General features: G+C 40.8%; 1 protein-coding gene across 1 annotated transcript in view; it reads right to left on the reverse strand.

The window, feature by feature from the left end:
* Positions 1–24290, reverse strand: part of TMTC1 (transmembrane O-mannosyltransferase targeting cadherins 1) — a 275658-nt gene that overhangs the window by 94991 nt on the left and 156377 nt on the right. Inside the window, exon 9 of the mRNA XM_007098851.2 lies at positions 6973–7094. Within this exon, the coding sequence (XP_007098913.2) occupies positions 6973–7094 (122 nt within the window). The remainder of the gene's footprint in view (positions 1–6972; positions 7095–24290) is intronic.

Consider the following 24290-nt stretch of genomic DNA (forward strand, 5'->3'; position numbering starts at 1 on the left):
ATTTTTTTTTTTTTTAATATGGTGCGGGACACAGAAGACACTGGATTTAAAAGGATTTGAATACCTCTCCAAAGTAAAAAGACCTATTTACTTCTTTACTCAAATCTTGGAGCTTCCCACTGTTTCTTCTCCAGTGGTATCACTGACCTTCACTCTTTCTTTTCAGATCATTTGCTGACATCAATTTATTGCCCCTCATTTAATAGTGCACTGCATTTCCGCTTTTCCTTTCTCTGCTCTCCTTATGAGAGAACTTTATCTTAAGACGACATGATAGAAATACACACACACACAAAATGGATTCAGAGCTAAAACTAAGTAATGATTGAGAGAGTTTGGGTAATTTAGCCAACACATATGCACACCTATACACAGGTGTTCTCAAGGAGCAGGTGCTCTTGACCTTGTAACTGAAAACTCCTTCTCAACCTAATGTTTAGGTTTTTGGCAGAGTGGCTCTTTGCCAAGCCCAGGGTGCTTTTCCCATCTCTCCAATGCATAATACAATGGGAATTTCAAACAAAAATCAAGCTAAAAAGCGAATATCTGGCTTTGCCTGGTTCCTGGGTTTTCTACTATTTTTGTGACTTGGCCCCATCAAAATCTAGTTACTTATGTCCTCTTAAGTGACTCAGTCTTGTCACATTCCTATCAGCCATGGCCTCAAAGGGGCTCAACTTGCTCTACAAGGTATCAGTTACTTTGGGAGCAATCTTACTGGTGCTTCAAGCCCCTGTTAAGATTCTACTAGGCTTCAACCCAATTGAGCCGCTTTCCGTGACATCATGTGGATGGGCAAACTTTTGACCCATTCTCATGGACTGCAACCTCTCTTAATAAGCTGCCTGTACAACTGCTTCTTGGAAAAGGAGGTCTGGCATTGCTCTTATTGCCATGGCCCCATTTCCTCCTGACATAAGTTCCTTCTTGATGCTTTCCCCACGAACTTCTAAGCATCAGCTATTCCTGCTGCTTATAAGGACACCCCATTATCTCAGAGTAGGGGCTCCATACCTGTGCTTCCCGACCACTTCCTGGTACCCACCTCCTGGCCCTGCAAAGTGCCTGTCCCCATGGCAAATATACTGCCTTCTTTTCTCCTTCCCCCCCAGGGGACCCATTGCCCTTTCCCTACGAGGCCCAGCCTGTTGAAAAAGAGCAGACAGAAGTGATCACATTCCAATGCTTGACAACAATCTTTGTTTAAAATCTTAAGCAGTTGGGGCACCTGGGTGGCTCAGTCGGTTAAGCGGCCGACTTCGGCTCAGGTCATGATCTCACGGTCCGTGGGTTCGAGCCCCGCGTCGGGCTCTATGCTGACAGCTCAGAGCCTGAAGCCTGTTTCAGATTTTGTGTCTCCCTCTCTCTGACCCTCCCCTGTCATGCTCTGTCTCTCTCTGTCTCAAAAATAAATAAACGTTAAAAAAAATATTTTAAATCTTAAGCAGAAAAAAAAAATTCATACTCTCCACAAGATTATTCTCAATCACAAAACGTTTGAACTTGGGAGCTGAAAGAGACCTTCAAGATCACGTAGCCTAGTAGTTACTGGAGTTTTAGGTTTCCCAAACCTGCAAAATTTCTAAGAAAGGGGAGTTGGGTGCAACCCCTGCTGCTCTTATCATCTTGTCATAGGAGAATATTTTAATGCCAAAAATATAAGAAAGATGTAATTCCATAATTTAAAAACTGCATGGATTTAACTTTATGAAACATTTATTACATTGTCTTTCTCTCTCTCCTCACCCCCTAATTTGGCCACAGACCTGAGAAAACTCTGTCACAGAGATCTAAGCAACACTCGGGGACCACTGAGCAAGGCCAACCCTCTGGTTTTACTGGTAGGAAAATGGGCAACCCAGGGCTGCCAGGTAGTAGGGGACAGATAGGGCTATGCTGATTCCCAGTTCAGTCTTCTTCCTACTGGATTTGCCAAAGTAAGCTTGGGTTGATATCAAATGACGGCTCTGCTGATTTTAATATTTGGCGAAACTTTGATTCAGTCTCAAATAATCATCATTCTCCTCCAGGAAGTTTGAAGAAGCCTATGCACATATGGCTTATCAGAAGGGGTTCCCAATATCAGATAACGGAAGTAGTACGACTTCCCGGGTATGGTTCCTCATTTTGCATTCTGAGAAAGGAATACTGCAGTATTGCTTTAATAGCTACCTGTGTAAAATTAAAAATTCCATTTCAAATTGACAGGTATGATTTGAAGGTATTTCTCAAAATCCAAAATGAATGGGAGTCATCATTTTTCCAATAGTCTGTGTCTGATGTGTCCAGAAGCTTAGGGATTATACAACAGAAATGGCATCTTTCTAAGAGTAGGGTAATTTTTTATTTTTCTTTCTTTCTTTTTTTTTTAAATTTTTCAATGTTTTTTTATTTATTTTTGAGACAGAGAGAGACAGAGCAGGAGCAGGGGAGGGGCAGAGAGAGGGGGAGACACAGAATCCAAAGTGGACTCTAGGCTCTGAGCTGTCCGCACAGAGCCCGACATGGGGCTCGAACTCACGGAGTGTGAGATCATGACCTAAGCTGAGGTCGGATGCTCAACCGACTGAGCCACCCAGGCGCCCCTATTTTTCTTTCTTTCTTCCAACACATGTTATCTAACTTCTCCTTCTGTGGTGTCAATTCTCATTTTTTTAAATAATGTATTTTATTTTATATTATTTTATTTCATTTCATTTTATAAACTAGAGAAAGAGAGGGAGAGGGAGAGAAAAATTTAAGCAGGCTCCATGCCCAGTGCGGAGCCAACACAGGTCTTGATCTCACGACCATGAGATCATAAACTGAGCCAAAATTAAGAGTCAGATTCTTAACCAACTGAGCCACCCAGGTTCCCCCGCAATTATTCTTGATCAATGCTATCCACAATATTGTTTCTACCTTCACTTATTCCCATCCATTTCTTCTCTCCACTCATTCATGTTTTCTTAAAGTAGCTTAGAAATTTGCTCTTTGGTGCTAAAGTGAATAAATCACCCTGAATCTGGCATATAAATGGATATCTGATCACATCCTGTGACTTCATTTGAGAGCTCTCAACAACTATTTCTGCTTCATTGATTCAAAGAAATTTTAGTCCTTTGAAGCATTCTAATGTGGTTTTTATAAAATACAAAAAAGTAGCCATAAAATTATATCCCTCTCTGGAGATAAGAATAAGAGATCAAAAGTTCTGTTAGAAAAGTGATTTAAGCACCAAACTCTCCTGCCTGTTCAAAAAGGAAATCCACAAAATAGGCACATATCACCAGAAGAAAAGATTATTCCAATTTCTTTTGGTGGTGAAACTCTGACCCTAAAGCCATGCAATGACAGATGGATAGCCTATTTCTGTCCCTTTTATCCATAGATTTCAAAGTGCAAGTGAGAGGAAGGTGATATTTTGGGTCTTTTCTAAGTTAGGTTGGAGGGAGGACAGAAGCCTGAAGATTCAAGTGGCTTGTTCATTGTTAGGCATAATGGCAGAGATAAAAGACCACTTGGTCTGACTCATTCTGGGCCGTCTTATAAAATAGCCTAATCAGCTCCTGGGATGGATGGGACTCACCCAGGCTTCAGTGAGGGTGTACATGACTTCTGTGGTTTCATGGATGGGATCTAAGGCCAGGATTTAGCTCCAAATAACTTGAAATAAACACTTAATGAGTAGGAAGTTCAACTTCCTCAGAAGAATTACCAATTCAGCTTTTTACTTTATTGTCCTATTGCTTGCTAAAGTTTTTGGGACAACACAGATTTCTGCATAAAGATGACTGTGTGTATTATGAAACTGCCACTGAGGACACTGTGCATATGCTTTCTTCAAAGACCTTGGAGACTTAATGCTGTGGAAATTGGCTGTTTCTTGTCAAGGACAATAATGCAAGGAAAGTCACACAGAGAAGACTCCTGTGTGTATAAAAGGCTTGGGAAATGTTCTTCACCATTGCCAAAGCCAAATGCAACAGGCAACATCCAGTGTTGTGACACTTTCCCAGGGATGCCTGAAGCATGTGCAAAATTTCCTGTGGCCCCAAGGCAACTTTCAGCAGCTCTAATGACTACATCACAGCCAGTTTATAATACTGACAGTTTTGTATGAAAATGGGGGACTTTCTCTGGAAAATATTTTACCCAGCAGAGACCAGTGGCCCCATCTCAGTGGAGAATAGTAAATAGTTGGGCAAAGACCTGCTGAAACCCTTGGAAAATGATGACTTAATGTCAATACTGCAATGCATAGATGCAGGCACTTGGGGAGAAAAGACAAAGACAGTCATCTTTTAAATGAAGACCAGCTTATTGACACTGATTTTGGAGGACCCAGCACCAAGTATGCAAAATGCAGCAAAATCCAGGTTGTTTCTGAGAGGTGGGCACTTGTTCTTGGAAATACTGAGGTCTTCTTCATATTCAGAACTTTCATTTTAATCCAAATGAGCTTAGTCCTAGCTGGAAAAGGGCAGGGACACTACTTTATTTTAAAGAAAAGAAGTAAAGTCAGAGTAAGGTCTATTGAAGATATGGCAACCCAAGAAAAGCCTGAGCAGGCATGATTCTGCAGGCGTTAGGGAGACATGCCTACCTTGGCGAGAGGAACCCCTTATTTAAGTAGGACACCCCACAAACGGTTGATAACAATACTATGGGCTTCCATAATGTTTATAATAAAGATCTCTTCCAGAAAAATGACATTTTAACTTCTTGTTTAAAATTCCTGCCCTTGGGGCACCTGGGTGGTTCAGTCGGTTAAGTGTCTGACTCTTGGCTTCAGCTCAGGTCGTGATCTCCTGGTTTGTGAGATCAAGCCCACATCCAGCTCTGCGCTGATGGTGCAGAGCCTGTTGGGGATTCTCTATCTCTCTCTGCTCCTCCCCTGCTAGTGTGCTCTCTCTCTCTCTCAAAATAAATAAACATTTAAAAAAATAAAATAAGAAAATAAACTCTGGTACTTTATTCCCTCAGAAATTGTTCTCTCATCTCTAGATTAGACAAGTTTACTGCACAAGCAATTCTTTGTCACCCAGACTCACAGATTCCTGAGGATTTATAACACAGGACTCTTAAAGTACAAGTCCTAATTACCAAATGGAGTTGAGCTGAAAGTACATTACAGTGTTCAGAATTTCTCCTTCTTTTCACTTAGAAAGAATACTGAGATGTTACTAGCAGAGAAGCAATATAGTTCAGAGGTGAGAGGATCCCTGACTTCAGTGGGGAGCTATGAACCACTACACAAACAGTGTGAATTCACTGACAAAGTAGAAGATGTTTAGCACAGTGACTGACACAAAATAGACGTTCAACAGAAGTTTTGATACAATTCATGTTCATTACTGTTTATCTGAAGTTAAACCCTTTGAGGGCAGAAACTGAAATTCAGTTATTTTTGTAGCCTCAGATTCCAGTACAGCCTGCAAATGTGTTCCGTGAATGCCTGTTAAGTGAAGAATGAACACAGATTCCACTTGGAATCCTCAGGACTACAGAGAAAAGCTGACTGAAGCCAGTTTCAGCTGGTCTAAGCAAAAACATATAGAACAGATACCAATGTCCCCTTTGCCCTTCACATCCCCTATTACTGGCAAGGCTTTATAAGCCTGTTATCTTAAAGCAACATAGAATACAAAGAATTTGTTGTATTTTTGTCCTAACGAACAGTATTTTTCAAGAAATCATTTCCTTCCCAAATTGTATTAAAGACACATAAAGAAAATTAAGGACTGCCCTCTCTCCTTGACCAAGTCAAAACAAGAAGTTGCAAAGACTTTGAGAAACTGTTAGGCACTTGGTTTGGGAGTAATCAAACGTTATGAAATTAATTTCTAATTATACATATTTTTAAACTTCTAACTCAATGTCAATTAATGAAACTAAATTTTATTGATATTTAAATTATTTTTAAAATAAAATGTAAAGTTAATTAAAATTCCTAATTCAATACCAATAAATAAAATAATGATTTCCTTATAAAATTTTGGTTTAGGATACTGCCTTTTACAAAAGTTCATTCTTATATAACATTTACGATACTACTTAATTTTAGGAAGTTTATTAAAATCCCTATTTTAAAAATGAGACAGGGTGCCTGGGTGGCTCAGTCAGCTGAGCGTGGGACTCTAGATTTTGGCTCAGGCTGTGATCTCAAGGCCCTGTATATGGCTCCATATACAGGAGCCTGCCTGGGATGCTCTCTCCTACTCTGCCCCTCTCCTGGGCTCGCTCTCTCTCTCTCTCTCTCTCTCAAAAAAAAAAAAAAATAAAGATATAAAAATAAAAATGAGAAAGCCTGGGTTCAAAAAAGCTTCATATCTTGCTCAACGTTACACAATGGATAAATGGCAGAACCATTTAGGGGACATTTCCAGACATCTGAAAAGAGATGTGGCCTTGAAACACTGACATTTGAATAAGACAAGAGAACAGACAAGCTGCAGCACAGTTGAAACATTCAGAGATAAGTGGCCTTATGTAATCACACATGGCTGAATACCCTTTATAATTTTTAACCATTTTTTTCTCAAGGACAAGTTTTCTTGAGATTGTTCCTATTTTTAAAATAAAAGAACAAAGAGAGACAGAGAGAAAGAAGGAAAAAGATAGAATTACAATCATGCTACTTAACATAGTTAATAACTTTATGCAAATCAAATATTTCTAGAAAATTACTACAATTACATTTAATGAAACATAGGTATTGTGGTAAGTGCTGCTAAAATCCTGAATATACTCAATACTTCATATTACCCAGCCAGCTTCCAACTGGAGGTAAGCCATTGTAAACTAGGGTGTACACGTGCGAAGTTGATCTCCCCCAAACTTCTCTGTGGCTGTTGTTAAAGCTGAGCTAATAAACACCTCCGCTCCACAAGGACCTAATTGTTACATGCGCAAAGGACCGTCCCTCTGGAACTATCCGTGTTGGAGACAGAGGGCAGGTCTCGCAAAGAGGAAATCACGAGCAATAATTACCTAGGCATGTAAAGGACTCTCTCGGCCACCACAAAACCCACCCTGAAGAAGAGATTGCTGGCTGGAATGAACGGGAAAACCAGGAACAACAAGCCCACTAAAACTTCCTTGTGCTCCAGTCTCTGAAACACACAACAGTGAAGGACAAATTAATTTTTAAAAAATTTCACTCCAGTCTGCATTTAACCATCTCTTTCATTCTCAAGTTCTCATTGAAGGCATGAATACATTAGACAATGTAAACCTTTCGATCAGTGTGCTGAATTCGTCAGAGAAAGCCCTCGGGCTAAAACCTCTGGCACGTTGCACGTTTGCCACCCAGAAACATCGGATAATTGCACAACACGATCCGTGACCATCACTCCTTGTTCTGTGCCTGCCCTACAGCAACCCTACTTCTTGGTTCTGGACCCTTTCAGAATTTCTGTCCCCCCCAGGCAACTGGTTTCCAGAGAGTAAAGCAGCTTGATAGAATCCAGCTCACTAGGACATTACTGTCCTCTCAGAAATAGAATGCATTAAAAAAACAAACAAACAAACAAACAAACACAAAACACAAAACCTAAACACAGAGCTCACCAGGAGCTTAACATAAATGAAATTAAATGCAAATATGGTAAAATTCAGGGAACCAATGAGAGATCATTAGAGCGGAGGAATTTTTAACTCAATTTAGCCAGTATTTATTCCATGAAATTTTTTGGTATCAAAAATCATTACAGTAACTCATTATATTGACAAAGCACCTTTCTCTAATATTATATATATTTATTGTGTATATTAACTTGTAAAGACTTTCCTGTCACTTCTAGTTAACAGAAAAAAAATATGTGTTACTAATAATTTGTTGTAATGGACACTGTAAAAATTAGTTTGTATTCCATGAATACATGGTATGGACACATTTGAAGGAGGTCTATTTAAAACAAAACTTAATATATGGATGAAATTATATTTTCTTTTTTAAAGAGCTTAAGAAAACCAAATAGAACTCTGCATACTATAGTCACAAACATTTCACAGTCTATTACTTTAATAACTGTAAAATACCAAATAAAAGAATTTTAAAACTATAAATAAAACCGCCTAGCAGAAACTACCAATGCTTTAAGTGTACAAAGATTTTTAACATCTTGAGAGATTTGTCACCTGGATTTTATTAAGAACTTTGTTTTGCTGACTATAACATATAGAGTAATAAAATTTTAGAGAGCAATTCCATACGAATAAATGTGATCTGGACGATTTCTCTTAAATAATTAACAGTTCTATAAGTTCCAATCTCATTTTTTAACCTAGCGGAACCCTCTTCTTTAGAATTAAAAGATGAAAGGGAAAAAAAGGCTCTCGTAACAAGCCTTCAACTGAAATGGATGCAACAGGATGGTATATTTTCTCGGAACATCTAAAATTGAGGGAAAAAATAGGTGAGGAAAGTAGCAAGTTCATTATATTGAAAAGCTGCAACCTATTTTTTTAGTTTAGATTACACTTTGAGTTTACAAAGTACATTTCATCTCAAGAACTTAAAGTTTACATAATTTAAAAAAGAACCAACATAAGAATCCTGTGACATCAAAAGCACGTATTTCTTGCTAAAATTGAAAATGAATCCCAGAGAATGAGTGTCTTGTCCAGTGCCCTTCATGAACTCCCCGCAAATTACTGAGTACAGAACTGGTGTTCTATTTTTATAGATGCACTTTTATTTTTTAGCTATAGTTGAATACTTCTTTCAAACCTGTCAAAAGCTGAAATATTTTTTTACAAAAGAATTCACATATTGTCCCACAGAAATTTCCAGAGAATTTAGTATGCTCTATTTATTAATCCTATAGAATTATGAAGAAAAGAGTATAAACAGAACTCCAACCAGGCCATCATCCATGTCCCTGGATAGTGTTACAGCCAATAAGTCACCTCCCTGCTCCTCTTCAAGGTTATCAGAAAACAGTCCCCTTGGGATAACCTTGAGGGAGGCATCACTTCCACATCCCTGGTGTCACACCTTCTTGCCTGAGCAAAGGCTGCCCTCCTCACTGTGGTGGGCATGCTTGTGCCCCTTACTCACAGAATTCCCAGGGCTTCGGGAGCGCCGAGGTTGGGAGGAGGCAGGTATCAGGAGACGGCAGACACCCAACTCTTACCCCCCCCCCACTCTTCTCCCAGCCCTGCAGGGGGGCAGGACCACCTTCCCCACCACACTCCCCACCCCCTGCAGAGCTCTGGACTCCTGGGCACAGGGAGATGAGAGGGGAGAGTGGAAGAGTCCCTAGCCTCCTCTGGGGACTGACTTGCACACTGAAAACCCACAACCCCATGTATTCGTTGTTCCCCCACCGGGCTCTTCAGGCCCCAAGTGCATCTTTATTTCCTTCATGGCCATCATCCCAGCTGTAATTACACATTTATCTCTGTGTTTACTGTCTTTAATGTCTGTCTTCCCCAGCAGACTGTGAGCCATGAGGGCAGGGAGCTGGTCGGCTGTGTTCACTGGTGCACGACCTGTGCTTAGCTCAGTGCCTGGCACTTAATGGGTGCTTAGAAATATTTGCGGAATAAATCAGCGAATGGATAAACATACTGGACAAGAGAGAAACTGGATGCGAGAAGGGGAGAGGGTAGACAGAGCATCTTGATGAGGTGATGATCTGAATTTAAAAAAGGAATGCATGCTTACGAGGCAGACAAATGTGGTTGTGGCTGGGATGGGAGGGCAGGTCACAGCTGGGCACACTCCAGGGAGAAGATGTAGCATGTACAAAACAAGGAAAAGACTAGACATGTTGCTGGGTGACAGAAAGACAAGCAATTAAGTCCATGTCCAGGAGCTGATGTCTAGATTCAAGTTGTGGCCCTGCCACCAACACACCATGAGTCACCCTGAGCAGGGTGTCAGCCCTTTCACCCCGAGACTGTAAAATGAGACACGTGAGGCTTATGGCTCAGTGGGCTGGATCATCCGGAATATCCCTTAGTGAACGGAACCCCACATCATCGGAGGTGTGAGTTGTGAGCTCAGAGGCCACGGCTCCATACTGCTGGTAGGGGGGGCTGGTCCTACAGGGGGCTTTTCTGTTTTCAAAACATTCAGTTGAAGACAGCACCCAACCTCAATAAAGTTTTATTATTTTATTTTGTCTTGAGAAAAATAATATTCACGAAAAACTCTATTCTCAAATTAAATTGACCATAATGCCCTTTGTCTTTAAGCCTCTTTGGCATTCAGACAAGAGAGAGAGAAAATATTCAGAAACGTATTTCTTTAAACTGCAAGTCAATCAACCAAGCAGAAAGTTGTAAAGTGGGGGGAAAATGTCATGGACGTGGCTGAATTTCCTAGAATGAAAAAGACTGGGAGGGAATCCAATTTTGTATCTTGTGGATTACAGATGTGACAAAATTGGCTAAATAATTTAAAGCTTGTTTTAGCCTAATAGATTCAGATGAAACTCAAACAAAATATGAGTGGGGGGGGAGGGGGAGAGAAACTCTGTGGCACTTTCCAAAGTACACAAAGTGCATTCCACTTCTAAAATAGAGGCAAATGGAAATTTACTTATTCAAATTACAGTAGGGCATGAAAAGACAGGATTAAAAGGGCTGATAATATGGCCATTGATAATACACATTATTTGTCCAATTAACCGTCCAACTTCAGAGAAATTTATTTCTTTTTTTTAAAATTAAAAAAAATTTTTTTTAACGTTTATTTATTTTAGAGACAGAGAGAGACAGAGCATGAACAGGGGAGGGGCAGAGAGAGAGGGAGACACAGAATCTGAAACAGGCTCCAGGCTCTGAGCTGTCAGCACAGAGCCCGACGCAGGGCTCAAACTCACAGACCGTGAGATCATGACCTGAGCCGAAGTCGGACGCTTAACCGACCAAGCCACCCAGGCGCCCCAGAAATTTATTTCTTTGAGCTTTAATTTGATGATCAGTAAAACAACAGAAAGCATATTGATACCCATGGCATCTGGAGGAAGAATGTGTGATAGATTCAGTATGACAGACGTTAGGTTTGATTCTTTTCTGCCTTGGGACAATGTGGAGAAGCATGCCCCTGAGCTGCACAGAGATGACGACCTTGCAACACCTCTCTTAGGGTGCTCAGAGAATTGACTGACCGCCATCTGCACAGCCACATATCTGACCAAGCAGCTAAGGCAAGAGCCATGGTTTTCTCAGGACCGTAATTGACCTCAGAGGAAATGTCGCTCTAGAATCCAAGTGTAGCCTAGCCTGGCAGCTTCTTGTTTATCTCTTCCCCTTCTCACAGTGCACCTGTGCACTGTGGCCAGCAGGGTGTGGGTGAGCGTTCAGGAGAAGACCCCTTTGTGCCCCATTCAAAACAGACATCTACTGCAGGCTGTCCCCTTCCAGGGAGGCAGAGAACGGGACTCATTATGGTAATTTTTTTTAAAAAGATTTTTCAAGTTTAATTTTTTATTTTGTTAATGTTAATTTTGAGAGAGAGAGAGCACATGCACGCATGCAAGCAGGGGAGGGGCAGAAGAGAGGGAGAAGGAGAATCCCAAGCAGCTTCTGCGCTGTTAGCATAGAGCCCCAATGGGGCTGGAACTCGCGAACTGCGAGATCATGACCTGAGCCGAGATCAAGAGTCAGACGCTTGACTGAGCCACCGAGACACCCCCATTTTTTTAAGTAATCTCTACACCCAATGTGGGGTTCAAACTTAAAACCCCAAAATCAAGAGTCGCATCCTCTACCAACTGAAGCAGCCAGGTGCCCCCTCATTATAGTAATTATCATCATCATCATCATTATCATATTTTCTCCCACCTCTACAGTTTACAGAAAAATGCTACAGTGCCTTTAGGGTGAGAGCGTGTTCTCCTAGTTCGACGTGTAGCACAGTTATATTTCAGTCCTAAAGATGTATTTGGCAGCTCTGAGCTCTAGCTGTCTGCATCTAATTTATCAATCTTCAGGGAAGGTGATGACAGTCAAGCTCCCCTCTTCGGCCCCAAGAGTAAGGCATTTGCCAAGCTGACAACCGAGATGGCTGAATACTTATGAGGCCCTCCTTTTTCCTTCTGCTTATGGGTCTGCTTCTTCCATTAGACTATGAATTCCTTGACAACGGTCACCATCTCATTTAAATCTGTTACCTAGATACCTGGCACACACATAACTGGCATTCAACAAGTATATATTATGATAGTAAAGATCAGCGATGAAAGCTGGATACACATCGTCGGGGTTCTTGAGCACACCGACGGCCATTTCGGGGACTGCCCACTAAGGAAATCTTTTACTTTTGGTAACGCTCTGAAACACAGTTTTTGCAACATTAATTTGGGGTGAAAAGTCCTCAGACTTTGAGCATCCAAGAGCATCTTGTAAGGGTCTGGCCATACTGACCAACAGTACTGAGGTGTTTTAATCAAAATACACGCACACCTTGGTGTGCTGGATGACTTAGTCGATTAAGTGTCAGACTTCGGCTCAGGTCATGATCTCATGGTTCGTGGGTTCAAACCCCGTGTCGGGCTCTGTGCTGACAGCTCAGAGTCTGAAGAAGCCTGTCTCGGATTCTGTGTCTCCCTCTCTCTCTGCCCTCCCCTGCTCGCGTTCTGTCTCTCTCTCTCAAATATAAATAAACATTAAAAAAATATATATGCACACCTTCGGCACTGCTCTGATTCTGTTCACTGCTACTTATTACTACTCTGTCTTGCCTGGTCATATGACTTGTGTGCTCCAGAAAAGTAACATCTTTCACTTTACGGACATTCAATTTTAATTTTTAAAATACTTTAGCTTATTAAAATATCCAATAATATTACTATCACTGTCATTGTGAAAGTTCTTTTTAATTGAAGAAGACAAGTTATTTAATCCATTAGAGTCCCCTATTGTTTTATGTGGCCCTGTAGTACTGCCTCATATCTTGTGAGGGGCTTGTCCTAAATTCCCAGTGACGGAGCTGGGCACTGATTTAGGCTCATCATCTGGCCAAGTGACTTCCTAACTGCAACCCTACAGCAACCAATCCGAATTTGTTCAAGTTTAATGTTTATTTTTAGTTTTGATAGAGAGAGTACAAGTGAGGGAAGGGCGGAGAGAGAGGGAGACAGAGGTTCTGAAGCAGGCTCCAGGCTCCGCACTGACATCAGAGAGCGCGATGCGGGGCTGGAAGCCACCAACTGTGAGATCATGACCTGAGCTGAAGTCAGACGCTTAACTGACTGAGCCACTACTCAGGAGCCCCCAAATTTGTGCAAGTTTAAATAATGATTTAACCTTATAACAACTCTGTGGAGGTTTCACTACCCCTGTTGTAAACCATTATATATATGTCTTAGACCTTTGGTCCCTTCACTAATAGCTATAACCATAATCAGCACAAATGCCAGAGTTCCTACATGATTTCTATGAGAAATATTTCTCAAGGTTGCACACAACTTCAGATCTTCTTCCTGAAAAACTTGTGAACCTGGGCTCCCCCTGTGCAGCTTTTGTACATTGCAACAATTCTTTTGTGGCCCAACACTTCTGCTGTCCACAGGAAATGGATTGGTGAGTCTCCACTTGAGCAAATCGGAGGCTTAGGTTTATTTAAAACATCAGGGACTTTAAATCTACAAAAGCCCTTAGACACTCTCAAGGATGGTGATAATACAGACTGCATCAAATGAATATAGAACTGGTCCCAAAACACTAACCCAGAAGCCACAAAGGATGATTTCGAGACCAGAATGGGAAGTGTCAAGTGAGAAGAAGAAAGACAGAGCTTGGCTTTTTGGGGCAAGAGGATTCTGTCTGAGCTCTGCACAATCGTACCTTGAACTTATTCTGCCTGAGTCGTCCTCAAGTCTACCTGATGTTCAGTCTTGTCTGTGTTTGCCTTTGAGTTTTACAGCCCCTCCCTCCTCTACCTCTGTCTGGCAGTGGCTCATTTCACCCATCTTCAGGCACAGCTCCTGCCTGGGGTTCCTCTCTGTGGTTACAGTTCTTACCCCTTTGCCTCCTGGCGGCAGTCTTCTCTTTTGCCTCTTTAGGCCATCTAGTAGGTGTCACTTTGCATGTTGGTCCGTTTATCACTACAAACGGACCCTTTGTAAACTCTTCAATCAGCCCGTTAGCCGTGCCATGTACTTCCTGCTGGGATACTGACTGACAGATCGGCTCAGAGTGGAGGCTGCAGGGATGGAAGCAGAGCTGTGGATGCCAAAGAAGGATCAGAACTCTGGCTTTTGTGAGCTGACAGGAGCCACCTCCAGCCCACTCTTGACTTGGTCCCATCCTTACATTGTTATATTTCCATTACGTTCCAGCCCGTGGCTAAACCACTGACATTATGGAAGATTTTAAATGTTGTATAAAAACAGGAAAGACAAATACCAACCCGAGAGAGCTTTTTATCTGGCAAATGAGATTGAGACCAATCTCTCAATAGTTGAAGAGGAACTTTTGAATTTTTACTGCTATTGCGATATCCAATACAACAGACCGCTTGTTATACCTCAGATGAGACCTAGAATCTAAACTCCGTAAGAACAATGCAGGAGGCAAGAGGAATCTTGGGGCGGTCTTAAAGGTAGAGAGAGTAAGGAATATTGAAAGCTGATTCTCAGAGCTTCAGTCATAGTGGCCAAATCCCTAGGATTGTATCTTCAACTGGGACCCTGAGTTAGATCTAAAGACCACAATGCTGCACTGTGAGAGGTTGAAGGACAGTCCTCCCATGACTTGAACACCCCTCACACCTCACATGTAGGCATGGAAAACACCACTTGTGATGTTTCTCTCCTAGTCTGAGATCAACGGGATAAGCTGAGCTGGGACAGAAAATGGCGTAGATTCAGGATCTCAATGGCATACCTGCCAACCCACACTCTCGCTGGCTCGAGCTGGGGATGTCATTTCCTCACTTCCATGTGCTCTAAAATGTACTCATAAATGCACAGGGAGAAAATTGTTAAAGGGGAAATGAATGAAGAAATTATACCCCCTCAGAGACAAAAGCAGATCTGTACACTCCGTGTCTTCTCTGAGCCAATTTAAACACTGAGTCTCCCCACGCCAAGCTTTCCTTCACTAAGAAGCTCTGCCAGATGCACTAATGACCAGAGCCGAAGGCAGATTAAAATCAGAGCATTCATAAATGGACATTTTCGATTTCTGGTCTTTGGTTCTGAACTTCGTTTTTCTGCGCCATTTTTGGTCTGATTTGTTTTTAATCAACAGTCCTAACCTCCTTGCCAACACTAGTTCCTGAGATTGAAATTCCTTATCTCACAAGAGCACACAAGCACGTTTCAAAGTTAAATCAGGTGGAAGGGTGAAACTCTCAGATTACCTTACTCTAATTGAGGATAAACTAATTCATAACATTATGGGAAATGGATGGTACGTTCTGCATACATGTGTTTTAAAGGAAAGTAAAAGCAAAAATCTTTTCAAAGGCACTTTAGAAGAGGCACGATCGGTAAATATCGGTCTAGTGCAAAAAACTGCCATCCACTTCATCACGCATTACTAAGGAGTTAAAAAGGAATTAAGTAAATTAGAAAATGTTGCTCAGGAAAGCTTTCCCTGATTAGAATGAAAATTTACAAGAATTTTTGGAGACATGGGAGAAGTCACAGAAAGGAACTTTCTTCATCTCTATCTGTGGTTCTGAACAGAAATGGAAAAGGCACTAGAAAGCCACAGTAGAGGGATGAAAGGTCACACCGAGAAATGATGGTCTGTGTGCTATCATCCATGGGGAGACATGTGGCGGCGGCATGAGAAGGCACCTGTAAGTTGCAAATGGTAGAGGATATGGGGAAAACAAGTACCTCTCAAGCACAAACCATATGCCAGACCTTTGGCTGAAATTTCCCCACTGAAATTGCATGATCATATTGAACACAGGTAATTAACCCCAGTTTTATAGATAAGGAAATTGAGGCGCAGAGGCCTTAAGACAGATCTAAGGTGATACAATTAGTGAGAAACAAGGTTTCAAACTGAGGTCTGGGTCACTCTAAAGCCTGTTCTCTCCCAGAGTCCAACTGGTTTTTGGAATCCAAAGTGTGTGTTGGGGGTGTGGGGGGATTTTAGCCCTTCACTGCCTTCTGGTTTTGCAGCAGAAATACACTGACAGCAGATGAGACCCTGCAATTTGGAGGTGACCAAGTAAGGCACTGCTAGGGTAGTCTAAAAAATCATACCCCGAGGCCTGCGACAGAAGGCACCACTATTCACTTTGCCAGATCAATGCAGATGCCAGTGTTCTACAATCTCCAGGAATGCAGCAGGATGTGCGGACAGAATACGTGTTCCCTGTCAAGTCTTAGGCTGGAATGAATGGTTTCAAGCGGTCCGTCTACTCGTTCTGCCAGCCAGCCTCTGGAAGAAAGGACATACCCATGTCTACCAGCTGCAACAGAATAAGACATAATTTATTTGACTGATCTTGGTTACTGAATTATAAGTCAAATTTATACTTGAGAAGTCTTGAGGGGGAAATAATGGTTTATTTTGACATAAGAAATCAAATAATGTAATGAAACTGCCCTCTTTAGTAAGGAAAATAAGAGAACATTCATATTCTAGTGACCACAGAGGCACAATGAATAAACTAAGTGGGCAGCTAAGTGGGACAAGCCTTCTAAATTTTAAATCTATACATGCTCTGTAACTTGTTACTGCTCTAAACTTCCATTTTTAATATTCAACCATTTATCTGTGAACTGTTTATGCATAAGTCTTCCAGGAATATAACAACGTGATAACCACTTACTCTTATATATTTATATAATATATACTTATATATATAATATATACTTATATAATATATACTGAATATATACTTATATATATAATTATATATATTATAATATATAATGTTATAATGTGTTATATAATATGTTAAAATATTATATATATTATATATAATATGTTATAAGTGGTTATCACATATATATTTATATATATAAATAAAAATCAGGATTTGGAAAATCAACAGTGGTGTTGCTCTGAGGGGTGTGTGTTTATATGTGTTGAGATCGAAGCTCACTGAGGAGGAAGGAGAAGGGGGAGAGGAACCTGAATTGCCATCAGACACCCCTGGCTTCAGGGGAGGGGCCCTGTCCAGAGGGTCAGTGATGCACTACACAAGATACCTGTGCAAAGCAAAGACAGAAATATCAAAAGAAGCTCAGTCTTGTGCCTGGAGCCTGCCCAGACAAAGTGGGGAAGAGAGAGAGAGTATGATGCCTGGAGGCCCTGGTCTCATGTCATGTTCTCTATGTCCAGCTCTGGCTGGCAAAATGGAGATGACACAAGTAACTCCCCAGAATCCTGGGCAACTCCATAGGGTGACCCGATGTGGGAGGGAAACAGGAACAATGAAACCTCCCCTCAGTGAGGATTCGGTTAGGGACCAGGATGGATTTAGCCAAGCAAGTAAAGTCAGGAGTGAATTTCACCTGTTTCAATTCGCATTGATGAATTCACTTGTGTGAGCAAACAGAAACACAGAATCAATTAGAAGCGTTTTCATAAATTGCTTTGTTCTGGGGCTGCTGGGTGGTTTGTCAGTGAGGCATCCGACTCTTGATTTCGGCTCAGGTCATGTTCCCAGGGTCATAGGATCGAGCCCCACATTAGTCTCCAAGATGAGCATGAAGCCTGCTTGAGATTCTCTCTCTCTCTCTCTCTCTCTCTCTCTCTCTCTCTCTCTCTCTCCCTGCCCCTCCCCCACACATGTGCTCTCTCTCCCTCTCTCTAAAATTAAACAAATAAATAGTTTTGTTCCTAGGCAAGTACATATGCTGGGCCGAACTGGGTGGAAGTAGTTTTCTACATATAGCTACTGCTCAAATACTTCTGTTAAGGAGATGTTCCTCTGCCAAAATCTTCCAAAGCAGGATGCCATAGACTTATTTTTTAGTTAAGAAAAAGACAAGGTGTTTTACTTTCTCACACAGTGAGTCACACTCACTAAAAAGTATGATTCACCTACTCACTTGGGAATGTCACAGAGGAGACAGACCTTCCCTCTGCAATCTAAAATAAATAAGAGGAAACCACAAAAATCCCACAGTTTCACACAATAAAGATCCAAATATTTTAGAGCAGCATTTCTTAAAATAACTCACCATACTTTATCAAACAAATTACAGAGAAATATTCGGCTTGCTTCAAGTTTATAAAATATGGAGTAATAAGAAATTTTGAAGGCTTCTCTCTTAGCAGATAAAAACAACAAGAAAGTAAGAGTTACTTGTATAATTGAGTTCTTAGAGGAACTACTATTACGAAGTGGATTTGAATCTGCTTATCCATCAAGGTAGTCATCCCCAAATCAAAGTATCTTCTATAAGCAAAATATGTGGTGGAATCTGACTGGATAAGACCCACTTCCTGCTTCTGAAACATTTAGTGATAAAAGCTGGATGGATCATTTTGTTTCATCAGAAGTCATTGAAAAGCTTTTTCCAAGTAACCGGCATGATTAAATAATGCTCTTCCCTCATCCCTAACTATGCATTCAAACAGCCGACCTACCACAGCTTAAAAGGACAAATTTAATAGACTAATAAAAGCAATGAAGGATAGAAACAAAGCCTGTGTTTTAAAATAGTTTTAAATATAGACGGACCCTGACTTCGGACGGTTCCACTTACCATTCTAGACTCTACGATAATGTGAAAGTGATAGGCATTCAGTAGAAACCGTTCCTTGAATTTTGCATCTGGATCAGTTCCCGGGCTACAAATACACGGTATTGGTAATACATAATACACGGTATGGTCTTCTCTGTGATATTGGGCACAGAGCTACAGCTCCTGGTCAGCCACAAGGGTAAGCCACTGATCCACTGACAACCATTCTGCACCCACACAACCATCCTTTCACTTTCAGTATAGTACTCAATACGTTACAGGAGATATTCAATGCTTCATTATAAAATAGGCTTTGAGTTAGGTGATTTTGCCCAACTGTAGGCTATGTTCTGTGTTCTGAGCCTGCTTAAGGTGGGTGAGGCTATGCTGTGATGTCCGATGGGTTAGGTGTGTTAGATATATTTCGACCTATATTTTCAACTTGTAACAGGTTTATCGGGACGCAACTCTATTTATTGTAAGTTGAGGAAGATGTGTAGTTGTAATTCCAAGTTCAGAAATTCAGACGCCTATTATTATTGTTTCATTAGGACTGCTTTCCACCAAACAGCAACAACAACATAAATCTCCGAAGTATATATGGGAGAAGCAGTTTAATATATCTATATGAGGCTTAACAAAAAAATTAAAGAATTTGACCACATAATTACTAACTAGGAGCCATTTTTTCTCCTTGGTTAATTCTTACAAGGTAATAGGAAAAATGTTTTAGACAAAAAACACAAAGAATACAAGTTTTCCTCCAACAAGCCCTGGCCTGGAATTATTCCCCGGTGAAAACACCGTCATTGTGAGGACCTAAATGTGTAATAGGCAAAAAACTAGAGTTCACTGCCAAAGCCACCCAAATCAAAAGAGACTGTGGTACGCTGTAGTGGAGAGAATTTTCAAGGCAATGCCAGAGAGCCTGACATTAATAAATGTTCTTCCTAATTAATCACTTTTTAATACCAAATGCCAGAGTCCCGAGTCACAAACTGATGAAGCCAATTTGGCCATTTCAAGTCGCCAAGTCCTTTTGTAAATACTGGTGGCCTCTGGTGATTAGACCCGGACAGGATACAAAAATGAACGCCGACAAGTTGCCAAAAGTGCAACCATTTATTAGGAAACAGTCACACACACTGGCTTGTCATAGAACTCAAGGAAGTCCTTTGTCCGCCAGCTCTCCTACAAGGACCACCCATGAAAGGAACCATATTCTGAGGCAAGAACTACTCAGGGAAGACACACAGCACTGTCTCAGGTGGCTTCTTGTAAATCAACGCCTAAGCAGGTAAAGACAGAATTTTTAGCTTTCTCCAGATACAAGAAAAACCACATGTGGAGAGATATATGTGGTGTCACTTTGGTCTTACCTTTGAAACTGCCACTTAACATACCAACGAATCGAGGTGATACTTGCTTCCCCAAACTGTAAAATTTTATGGATAGCCTTGTAGTGTCTCTCATCCCTCACCAGTCACAGTCACTGTTGTATCAAATGCCCACATACGCATTTCAAATTACAGCCTCAATACAGTGAAAGCCAAGATCCCACCGATCTTTTATTTCACGTGCCGTTGACTGGTTGTAAACCCTAACTCTCAAAGAAATGGTTTCAAAGAAATTCTTTTTTCAGGTGGTATTGACTCCTAAAGGGATAATAAACAGGAAAACTCTTTTGATGATGCTATGGTGGTGGTGGCTATTGTTTTTGAAAGTACAAATAAGGCAAAAATTTAAAAAAACGTTCAAACACTGCCCACAAATGGACTCTTAAAAGTTCACTCATCCACCTATCCTTAAATATTTAAGCCAACACTTCCCAAAGAATATTACAAGAACACTGACACTTGACGTCCCTAATAAGGCTAGCAAATTCAAATAAATTTGGGAAATGCCATTCAATGTACCCCACATTTGGAGACTCAAAAGGCTTAGAGCACAGTCAAGGCTTTTTGAAGTCCTCCAGCAGAGAACTATGTTTAACTTTTTAAAACCTAGTGCTTCTGAAATGCAGAATCTTTATTTAGAGTAACCTTACTTAATGACCTGGACGATGCTATTTTGAAAAATGGTGGTATAAACCGATCATGCAGCATGGAGTTAAAAGGAAAGTTTATGCCTTTGGAGTCTTTATAAGCAGTACCAAAAACTATCTCGCTGTCTGCAAACAGAAAATTTTCCCTGAATCTCAGCTGTGGCCTTTATGCTACAGTCAAGACACATTTTTTTGCTACTCATTTTTGGTAGATGTAGAATAGCCAACTGCCATTTTCTGAGTAGAAAAAACACTATATATTTAAAGAAATTTATTAAGTCATCCACCTGGCTCTAACCAGGATAAGTCTTGAGAGCAGAAAGGTTTCTCGGCAGCTCAGAGGCATGTTTAGATCATATCTGTATTTAGAAGAATAATTCTCTCAGAGGTGGGGGGATGGAATGGGAATAAAGAAAACTGAGTTCTTCAAGCAGCTACTGGGTTTTACTTTATCTTTATTCTCCAAATTCAGCATATTGTTTGGAACCAGGGAGTGGTCGGTAAGTTAAATATCTAATATTCTGTCTCTCTGTTTTCCTCTAGGCTTTTCCTCTGTGAATGCACCTTCCTGCATCTACATATTCCCTACAAATTTGTTCTGCTTATCTCTAAACGCTTTGTTGGCTTTTGAGACCAGTTCCTATTTCTTTTTTTTTTTTTAATTTTTTTTTAACGTTTTTATTTATTTTTGAGACAGAGACAGAGCATGAAGGGGGGAGGGGCAGAGAGAGAGGGAGACACAGAATCGGAAGCAGGCTCCAGGCCCTGAGCCATCAGCCCAGAGCCCGACGCGGGGCTCGAACTCACGGACCGCGAGATTGTGACCTGAGCTAAAGTCGGACGCTTAACCGACTGCGCCACCCAGGCGCCCCCAGTTCCCATTTCTATCTCATAGCTATATACATGGCTGCTCACTGTGAGTCGTCATGCAACTCACCCCCTGACCTCCTCCTCTGAGAGACACAGAAAGTGCAGGAGCATCAGGGCTACTATTGGACACTTCCCCCAATTCATTTGCCTTGTCAAAGTATCCTTGAAAACTTTCCCATCCTCAACAATGGTGCTCTTGGTTAAACATGGTCACTGATTATTCAATCATTCAACAAATACACACCGTTGCCGCCTCTTTTAGAATCTCTTTGGGCATCGTGCTTATAAGCAGTCGCTTCAAGAATTCAGCAATTACTTCTATCTCCTGGTTATTTTCCAGGCACTATTCTAGGTTCTTTGGAATGCATCAGTTGGCAAAACAGACGAAAAAAAAAAAATCCCTGCCCTTCTAGGGAGGGAAAAAGAAAGAGAGCAAGAGAGCCTGATAAAGGGTGTGTGCAATATGTGGTGGGCAAGAAGTGGGTTGCGATTCTAAACATGGTGGTGAGGGCATTCCTCATTGAGAAGCTGGCAACCAAGCAAAGGCTTGCAAGAGTTAAAGGAGTCCATAAAACTCACTTCATAGCAAAAGAGTTCGGGAAGGAACAAGAGAGATGATGAGGTGGGGCCAGAGCACACAGAACCTTTAGAGCCGTTATAAAGGTTATGATTTTTACTTTGAGAGCAATAAGGAGCCACTGAAAGATTTTAAGCATAAGAGGGACAGGCTCTGATTCACATTTTTAAAGAATCATCTGGTCACTCACTGTGTTGAGAAAGTCTGGACCAGCGGCATAAGGGTAGAAGTAGGGAAGACCAGTGAAGCAGTTCTGGCAATAACCCAGGTGACAGATGGTGGTGGTTTGGACCAGGATGGCAGCAGTGAGGGTGGAGAGAAGTGGTCAACTTCCAGATGTATTGTGAAAATACGGTTGCCAGTATTTATTGACAGATTGGATCTGATACTGGAGAGACAGACACACAGAAGAAACGACGAAACCTCAAGAATTTTGGCTTGGGCAACTAGTAGAATGCACTGAGATGGCAAACATCGTTAGGGAAGCAATGAATAGGCAAGTTCAGGAGTTAAATTTTGGAATGTTGACTTTGAGACATCCGTGTGGAAACGCACTTGTATAGATAGCACTTCCTTCCTGAACAACGGCAGGTACCATGTACATTACTTCATTTATGTTTATTAGATTCAAAAAGAAGATTGAAGACCTTACCACCAACATTTTAATGTACAACAACATAAATATATAAACATTTAAGCTCATATTACAAATATGCTTGCTTTCTGGTATTCTGCGCTGCCTCTTTAGGCAAAGCATATGTTAAAATAAGTATGCCTAGGTTTGTGTGAAGGGAAGGGGTTACTCTCCCCAGGCTGTGTTTGTCACCACTTTATAGGCTTTATTGGCATTGTACTGATAGCGAACCACCTAAAGAATGTGAGTAATGGGCATTGAGGAGGGCACCTGTTGGGATGAGCACTGGGTGTTGTAGGAAACCAATTTGACAATAAAATTTCATATTAAAAAAAAAGAATGTGGCCATCAATCACTTCAGCCTCCTTTGTATTTTCCAATACAATGGCAAATTCCAACGGACCTTCTGTTCACAGGGACTTGTAGCTCCTTTTATCTCTGAGAGTCCTAATTACACATTTCATGGTTTTCTTACAAAACGATGCTCCTTTAAATAGAAATTTCATGTCCTGAATGGAAATAGAAAGGACAGAATGACTCTAGGAGTTACAAAAATGTCTTTTGACCTTGGTAAAAGTTTAAAACAATCAAAAGCATTGCAAGTCTTAGTAGAAACAAGTTGCTTTTATGAGAGTATGAATCATTAAGAGAAATTAACATGTTAAAAAAGTGTTAAGATTATAGGGGTGCCTGGTTGGCTTAGTCAGTAGAGCATGCAACCCAGTCTCAGGGTTGTGAGTTTGAGCCCCACGTTGGGTGCAGAGCCTGCTTAAAAAATTTTTTTAATTAAAAAAAATTTTGAAGTGTTAAGATTATCACTCAAAAGGTGTCAATTATTCTGAGTAAAAGCCTATAATAACATCAACTATAAAAAATTTTTTTAATTAAAAAAAATTTTGAAGTGTTAAGATTATCACTCAAAAGGTGTCAATTATTCTGAGTAAAAGCCTATAATAACATCAACTATGAGATCTTGCCAAGAATCATAAAGTATACATTCAAGAAAAAGAACTACAGCTGTTACTGACATGCTTGAAACTCCTTTTTCCATTATGCAACTATCTAACTCTTCCATTAATAAATCCAGTGACTCTTCCAACTGAGGTATAAACATCAAAAGGGTAGGTAAGCCATTTTCTTATTAAAGAGTGTGGCTTGTGAAAACATAATTGCCTGGTGAAGGCAAAGAATAAAACAAATTATTTAATGATGTGGAAAAACTCCTACCAGGCCTAGATCAAAAGCCAAGCAGAGCACCCCAGGTACATTACATAGAACATGAGAAAGAAGGATTTGTATAAGGTTCCGATCCTGTACAAGGAGAACGACTTCACACGTGACTTATTAATAATGGACAGAAAGGAATGCCTGGGGAAGACTTTGCTCAAGGGCCTCTGATTTTTAAGTAGCCACTGAATAAAAAGGTGCATTTCTAGTGTCTATTTTGCTCCAATGGTCACCACCGAGTGGAATGGAGAAATCCAGCAATGACAGGAAAAGGTTTGAAGAACAGCAGCAATAAAAGAAAATGATTTCTTTCTTATATCCTGTCTATTTTGCTAAACT

The sequence above is a fragment of the Panthera tigris genome, chromosome B4 (assembly GCF_018350195.1).
Source record: "Panthera tigris isolate Pti1 chromosome B4, P.tigris_Pti1_mat1.1, whole genome shotgun sequence".
Taxonomy (NCBI): domain Eukaryota; kingdom Metazoa; phylum Chordata; class Mammalia; order Carnivora; family Felidae; genus Panthera; species Panthera tigris.